The sequence below is a fragment of the Chanodichthys erythropterus genome, chromosome 16 (genome assembly GCF_024489055.1).
Source record: "Chanodichthys erythropterus isolate Z2021 chromosome 16, ASM2448905v1, whole genome shotgun sequence".
In the NCBI taxonomy this organism is placed as follows: Eukaryota; Metazoa; Chordata; class Actinopteri; order Cypriniformes; family Xenocyprididae; genus Chanodichthys; species Chanodichthys erythropterus.
The window spans coordinates 16,256,508-16,264,695 of NC_090236.1; the positions used below are offsets into that span (position 1 = coordinate 16,256,508).

General features: G+C 35.3%; 1 protein-coding gene and 1 pseudogene across 1 annotated transcript in view; both read left to right on the forward strand.

Annotated features, from left to right (window-relative positions):
* tmtopsa (teleost multiple tissue opsin a) overlaps positions 1-3,012 on the forward strand; it is a 142,639-nt gene extending 139,627 nt beyond the window's left edge. Inside the window, exon 4 of the mRNA XM_067363206.1 lies at positions 2,767-3,012. Coding sequence (XP_067219307.1) covers positions 2,767-3,012 — 246 coding nt within the window. The remainder of the gene's footprint in view (positions 1-2,766) is intronic.
* On the forward strand, positions 629-707 carry LOC137003947 (U4 spliceosomal RNA; annotated as a pseudogene).
* Positions 3,013-8,188: the final 5,176 nt, after the last annotated feature.

Consider the following 8,188-nt stretch of genomic DNA (forward strand, 5'->3'; position numbering starts at 1 on the left):
AAAATTGGATTTGGAAGAGTATTTTTGGCACAGAAATACTCCGTCATATGTCCAACTCATGTTTTGAAACTTTGGCCATGTTTAGCATGAGAATCCAACTCTTTAACAGTGTAAATAAGTCAGAGTACATGAAATAGCATGTGAAATAGCATGTATATCTCCCCCTTATGGAAATACTCATAATAACCCATAATAACTTAAATTCACCATGAAATCAAAATCAAACTGATATTAAAAAATATTTTAATTAATTAATTTATTTATTTTAATTCATATGCCCTGATAATCCTTGATCAAAATCATGAACTTCCCCTTACAAAGACATGTCTTCTCTGATGATGTGTGCACCGGCAACCTGTCACGGACACAAATGACAACAATCCAACAAAATCAATCAATTCTCGAAGGACAAAATCCAGTCCCATCCTATGTTTTTTCCTCTCTCATTTTATTCTGATAAACGTAACAGTAGGGAAAATGATTGCAATTTCTGTTTCATGTTGACTTTAATATTCTCTATGAAATCCCCTTTCTGCCTGTAAAAAAAAAAAAAAAAAAAAAAAAAATGTTGAGGTGATGTATAAAATAAGAAATAAATTCACATTTAAATTTACATAAGAAACAGTCAAGCTTTGCGCAGTGGCAGTGTCGTAACCTATGAGGTTTATCCGAGGCATGATTATTGCTAATTGAAAACATAAGAAACAGTTGAAAAAAGTCATTTCCCTTTTTCATGAAACAAGCTTCCATATTTCTGTTATAATGCAGAAACACTGTCAGTGTTAAAGGACATTGTGAGCCTGCTGTTGCTCACGCATGTGATGTGAAACAGGCCTCTGGCTTTTCTGACCAGATCAAGTTAAATGTGAGAGTCCATGACCCAATCAGAAGTGTTATGAATCAGTGATGTTCAGTGATGTCCCATTCCACTTTAAAAATGAATGGACTGGCTCAGATCCTTGTTAGGTCTTAACACACCAAGCAACCTGTCTTCTTCCTCACAGAGAGAAAACAACAGAGATTGATCATTAAATTATTACAAGCACAGAAAGGTGATATAAGCTCACTTAGGTTTTTTTGTAGGGTCTTTTTCCCTAAACATTTTAAATTGTTTTATCTTTGTACATGAAATGAAGTGCATGCTCTTCTTACTAATGAAGTGCAATTCTAGATGTTTATATCCTTCTATACCTTTATCTCTTTAATCACGTATAGTGAATGATCATCATGTGTGAACATTGTACCTTTCTATTTCTTGAGGAAATGTAGTTGACTATAAGTATACTTAGCAGAGAGCGTATACTAAGTACACTACGTTTTCTTAAGGGAAGTGACATCACAAACCTTGCTGGGTCTTTCATTTGAATGGTAGTCAAGACCACTAATTACTGTCCAAAGCAGAATCTTATTGAGAAGGTTACATTTAAAAGCTTGTTTTTCATTTCTGACAATTTTCAATGTCCTCCAATGTCTAAAGTTGACAAATCAATGGTCTGTGTTATTTTGTTTAATAAAAAATTAATATGCATGTTTTGATTTCTTCAGGCTTCAAGAATAATTGCATATCTGTTATTTATGTTACATAAAAAACAGATCCATTAATTGATACATCACCATTAAATGTCAGGTCTGGCTTTGTGCTTTTTTTAGGTCTGACCAGTTATTATTATGTAATTTCACTGCTTATTAATGTCATTTACCTTTGTTACCATTACCAATGACCCTTTTTCCTTTTCTTTTTTTCTTCTCCACTCTAAATGGAATGTACACAATTATTTCATATTACTCACAGACATTTAATTACATCCATGGAATTGATTGAGCCAGTGTACATTATCAGGAATTATTAAATTGCAAATTGCATAATTGTTCTGTTTAGACATAAAAAGTCATTAAGGGAGAATTTGATACCATTTAGAAAGTTGATTGTGAAAAAGATAGCAGTTTTTTTTTTTTTTTTAAATGGCAGCTCTGATAATGGGGATGTTTGGATAAAAGAAGGGCCCTTTTCTAATCAGAATTCCTAAATGAGCTGTAATTGTTGTCTATGCCCAGCCATGGTTGATGGGCTTATTCTTAGTTGATAGCAGGGGCGGAATGACTCATTAGCGGTATGCAGCTCTTATGAAGTGCAGGTATTGAAATGAATGTGGATGTTTTCATTTGCAAGGTCATATAAAATAAAAGCACTGAGAGAATCAGAAAAATTCATAAACCACAAACTTACTGTAGTGTTTGATACAATGTTTCAGACTTATGCAAATTATGCTCTCTGATGTGTGGCTTTAATACAAAGCACACATGAAAAAGGTTAGTATTAAATTGAAATAATAAAATCAACAATACTATAGAGGCTTAGAATTTTAAGAACTCATGCTGCCTTCATGTGATATCGGAATTATTGTAAATACAAGTCTCCTATAGTCAGAAATTGAAGTTGTATTTACTACTGGGAAACTAATTTTTGTTTCCAGAGTTCCCAGTTGGGTGTGCCTTAAACTTTAAATATTGCTGCTGTGACTACTATTCTTTATTTGTTTTTTCCACAACAGCTACATCACCTTGTCTTGTTGTTAAAGTAGTGCATATTTACATAGGTAAACATCAGCAAACTATGGTAAAACTAGACAGTAGGAAGTACTATTAACATTTTAGTCAGGATACACCAGGTGTATCGTTCCTGCAGACTGTTATGTGCATGTACGTATTTCAGCATTGTTGCTCTCTAATGCCTTTTATTTGTTTGTCTGGGTGTATCTGTGTTAGTTCTACAGGTGTTTCAGAGCGCTTCTCAACTGTGACAAACCCCAGCGAGGTTCCAGTCTGAAAAGTTCTTCAAAGGCAACTAAACCTTTTCGGCCTGGACGGCGCACAGACAACTTTACTTTTGTGGTTGCTTCAGTGGGACCCACAGTGGTCCCCGATAAGACAAACCCTGTGGAGGAAGGCCCTCTATCAACAGATACTGCCAAACCTGCAGTGGTCTTCCTTGTGGCCCATTATAATGGTTGAGAGTTATTCTGTTTCAAAAATGGCACTGAAGAAACTTTTCATACAGATTTGGAAGATTTTACATGTGTATGATGTATAAATACTTTATAAATATAAAAAAAAGGGAGAGAAAAGGAAAGAATCCTGAGGGAGGCTGATTTTGTGGAGTTTATTTTTGCCATCTATATTTGTCTGCTATCCAACAACAGGGTGTTATATTCTAGTAGTAATATGTAGCTAATACGTCCTAATTTTCTCTCAGATTCTGCAGATGTTAATATTACTATTTTTGTAGACATGTCCAAAAGATCTGCTGATAAAAAAAAGACTATTCTTTGTACAGTAAACAACAGCTCTTAAATGTCTCTTTGAAAAGACTTTTTTTTTTTTTTTTTTTGTAATAGTCATGAAGAGAAAACAATATTTGTAACAATGTACAACTTTTCTTTTTTTTTGAATGGTGTTAAAACAAAAGAGGTTTTTTTTTCTTCTTTTTCCTTTTTTATTATTATTATTTTTTTAACACACAAAAAAGAGGGACATTGGGTATGATGATTTTCCCCCAATGGCTTTTAAACCTGTATGGCCTGTATACAGTGAATGTAAGTTACAGTTTCTCTGTTTTTTAATGATTAATGTTCAAGGCTAATTATAACTATATTATATTTATGAAAAAGTACATATTTGGACACCTGTAAATCTCTAAGTATTTACTAATTTACGTTCTTTTTTTTTCTTTTTCTTTTTTTTTTTTTGAAATGTGTACATGATAAATTTCTTGAAATCCTTTATTTGGTTGTTTTGTTGCATGTCATTGAGAAAATAAAACACGGATAACATCTAGAAAAATACTTACAAAAGGAAAATGACAATTATACACTGCAGCAACTATAGTTGCCTGTGGGTTAAAGTGGTTTAAGCATACTTCACAAACATAAATTGTCTGTTTACATCTAAAATATTGATGTAGAATTGTAACATTCTTTTACATCTACATGAAAATGTCTAAATCTGAATCTGGTCTCTTACTATTTATTATAGCCAACCATATATTAGTTCTCCATGTTGGAAGCATCTTCTGAATTTCTGACTTAGAAGTCATTATAATTGACTCTCTCTCTCTCTCTCTCTCTCTCTCTCTCTCTCTCTCTCTCTCTCTCTCTCTCTCTCTCTGTGTGCGTGTGTGTGTGAGTACGTCAGTCTGGAGATTTATGTGGTGGTGAAGAACTCCAGCTTTATCATTCAATTAACATTAAATCAGTCACGCTTTCCAAACACATTCCATTTAGAAACACACATCTGAAATTGAAGATGTTCTAGATGAGTCGAACATAAGTTCAAGGCTCTGTAATGTTTTAAGAGAAAGATGTTTTTTTTAAAGCTCCTTTAATCATTTTAATCAGCTCTGCTTATTTGTGCTCAGTGTAGGCTTATATAAATGAACTTAATTAGTTGTGCATGACGTTTATGTTCATTCACACAGAAATGCTGTAGTCGCATTTGCTTTATGTTTGATACAATAATGCTTTAATAACAAATATCAGAATAATGCATGAAGAAAACTCCACAGGTACAGCAGTATTTTTGCCGTAACAGCAGTATCTTAATAAACACAAAAGGACTACAGTGAGGTAAAGAAATGTGGAGGACCTGCAAATCAAGTGCAAATTCTGTGAATCATCTACTGTAACTTCAGACTGTTAAAAGTGATTTTTTTTTATTAAAATTCTACCTTGTGCAATTAATAATAATGTGAAAGAAATATGTAAAAAATAATATGTAAAAACTGACTTCTATGAACTTTGTGCAGTGAATTATTTAACTGTTAAGTCGTTATTATTTAAAATATATTATTTTACAATATTTATCTTTGTAAAGTGTTAAAATCTCAATTCAGAGTTGTTACATTGGAGATTGCAAACACAGTTTGATCAATAAAAGTCTTTTGAAAGCAGTGTGGCACATTTCACATGAAATTTTTCTTTTAAAAAATTTTAATTGTTGGATTTCCAGAACATAACCTCTAGCTTCTGTCAACAGGCAAAAGTCTACTGAGTTTCACTCATCTCTTAAATGAGAAGATGATGGCAGTGTAAAGAAGTTAAACTGTCAGTCAAGCAAAAGTTGTTGCAGACTTTCTGTTTCTATTGACCTTACAAATTAACAAACTCTGCAGTTAACTTCACACTGCTTCAAAACAGAAGATGATTCAACTTTAGTAAATTTGCCATTTGATATATATATATAAAAAAATAATAATAAAAAACTAAAAAAAAATAAATAAATAAATAAAATACTCCAAACAAGTAAACAAGCAGTCAGCAGGCAAATGAGGAATTTATGGTTTACCAAATGATGTCATCTCAAATTCAGATCCTGATATGCATGACGGTTTCTGGTTTAGCCTAAACACTTGAAAACATGTTTTCATCAAATGTCCTTTTTATGAAGGACAAGACATTGTGTTAGAATCAGTTGCAGTGATCCTATCGCAGCATCTTAAAGCAGAAAATTTGTAACATTTTCACATAAAACAAATACCATCAGAGCTGTTTGGAGTCCATGTGCCATTTACCAGCATTTGTGAAGTCACAAATACACTATCCCTAGGATTTCCCTTTCTCATAGGAGCACTTACAAGTCTGGACTAATCAACTCCCAAGTTCATTACAGGCATTCATGGTCCATCCCTTATAATGAGGGATTAAGCTAATTAACATTCAGTAAAATTATAAGAGGGAAGTATTACTCTTTCTCTCTGGGAGGTGCCTAGAAAAAAGTCATAAGCATGTTTTATATTGGTTGTATTCACCACTGGCAAAGATTAAGTACAGTCTGTCTCAGTGATAAATGGACTGATACAAACACATAGAAAAACTTCTGGGCCATAATTGTTTTTTTTTGTTTGTTTTGTTTGTTTTTTGTTTCCCCCTTTCTTTCTTAAATCCCTTCTGGGAATGTCACAGAGTCTTAACTAACAAAGCATTAAAATTGAGAAAGGTGAACCAATAAAACAGTTTACAACAAAACCTTCTGGTGTTGAATATCATATAAGTACAATTCCTAACTCTGCCTTTCAGTCTAGATTAGAAGGTTAAGATCATATGTTATGTAAATTAGCTGCTGTTTGTGTTTTGAGGTTTGAGGAAGCAGTCTATGAGGAAGCATTTAATTGGATTTAATATTCCAGCTATGCTTTATTTTGAGGGTCCACTTTAGACATTCTACTAACTATAAGTAACTTTACAACTATGTCAACTAACTCTCATTAGAGTATTAGTAGACTGTTAGGTTAGGGTAATAAGTTGGCTTGGATTTGCACAGTTTACTTATAGTCAGTAGAATGTCTGTTGGGGGAGCACCAAAAAAAGTGATTTTTCTCCATTTCTCCAACCGCCCGAGGGAGCCATCTCCTGAATACTGAACACTGCCGGTTCTTCTTGCATCACTTCCTGTCCTTTCCTGTTATAAGCCATGTTGTTTGTGCATCATTTTGCTAAGTATTGCCAGTTTACCCCTGTCTCTACCAAGCATTTCTATTCCAGTTGTTTACCACGTAAATGTCTCTCTGCCTGTTTATGACCATGACTTTTGGATCCCTGACTTGGATTTGTTTGCTTACTGGACTGCCGCTATTGTTATCGACCCTTTGCTTGATTGTTGACCACACTTCTTGCCCTGAAACTAACTTTGTTTGTACCGCTGTGCTGAATAAAACACCACACATGGATTCAAATACTTAACCGAGTCAGTCATTGTTACTTCGCCTGACCAGAATCCAGTGGAGTTAACGCAACTACAGACTGCTAACTACGTTAAACAAAACTACACTTTAAAACCTTAAAATGAATAACATTTAATCATTATTCATCATGTAATACTTATTTTGTTCGCCATGGGACACAATTCTCAGACACAACACTAGAAAATACAACAAAAAGCAACATAAATTCTCAAAAGACATCGATTTAAAGGGTTAGTTCACCCAAAAATGAAAATAATGTAATTTATTATTCACCCTCATGCCATTCCACAAGACCTTTGTTCATCTTCGGAACACAAATTAGGATATTTTTGTTGAAATCCGATGGCTCAGTGAGGCCTCCATAGCCAGTAATGACACTTCCTCTCTCAAGATCCATTAATGTACTAAAAACATATTTAAATCAGTTCATGTGTGTACAGTGGTTCAGTATTTATATTATAAAGCGACAAGCATATTTTTGGTGTGCCAAAAAAACAAAATGACAACTTATATAGTGATGGCCGATTTCAAAACACTGCTTCATGAAGCTTTGGATTGTTATGAATCTTTTGTGTCGAATCAGCGGTTCAGAGTGCCAAAGTCACGTGATTTCAGCAGTTTGGCACGTAATCTGAATCATGATTCAACACAAAAGATTAATAACGCTCCTAAGCTTAATGAAGCAGTGTTTTGAAATCCTTAGTTGACTCCCGCCCTGGTCCTTCTACCTCTAGGTACGAGGCTTTGGTGGTGAGAGCTGATGAAGTGAGAAGATACTTGCCACACTTTGGCGGGTGGGCTTCTGATGCAGATGACTCGTCTGTGCTGCTGCCTTCGGGTATGACAGTGCAGTCTGAGGCTGATGCTGAGTTGGCAGCCATGCTTTCCTGGGCAGCCTTGAGCAATGGGCTTGAGTGGTCTCCTCAACCCTGTCCCGAGTGCTCATGGCTGGATGGTCTTTCAATGCTTTGACAAGTCTACCAGGCCAAAGTGTTGAAAGACTTACACAAGGGTAGTCCTAATTCGGAGGTATCGCATGAACTGCATTCAGCCACTGACCACGCCCTCCGGGCTACAAAAGTGACGGTGCAGACCTTGGGTTGGGTGATGTCCACATTAGTGGTTCAGGAGCGCCACCTTCTACTGAAGCTTGTGAAGATTCGGGATGCAGAGAAAGTGCGCTCCTGTCAAAGTGCTCCTGAGACGGGTGACCCAAGGGAGAGACTACAGACCTGTTTTTCCCCAGCAGGGGCAAGCCTCACTCCCATCAAAGGGGGCAGTGAATTTTACATTATCATTAAAAGAGCAATTTCCTCTTTCCCTGGGTCACACACACAGTGCTCATGGCCTTCATCTTCTCGATGGTCAGTCATCAAACACTAGCACCAGAACAAACCTCCCCATGTTGAGAGAGCTGCCGCAGAAAGAGCTGCCACCTTGCCAGGTTCTGCT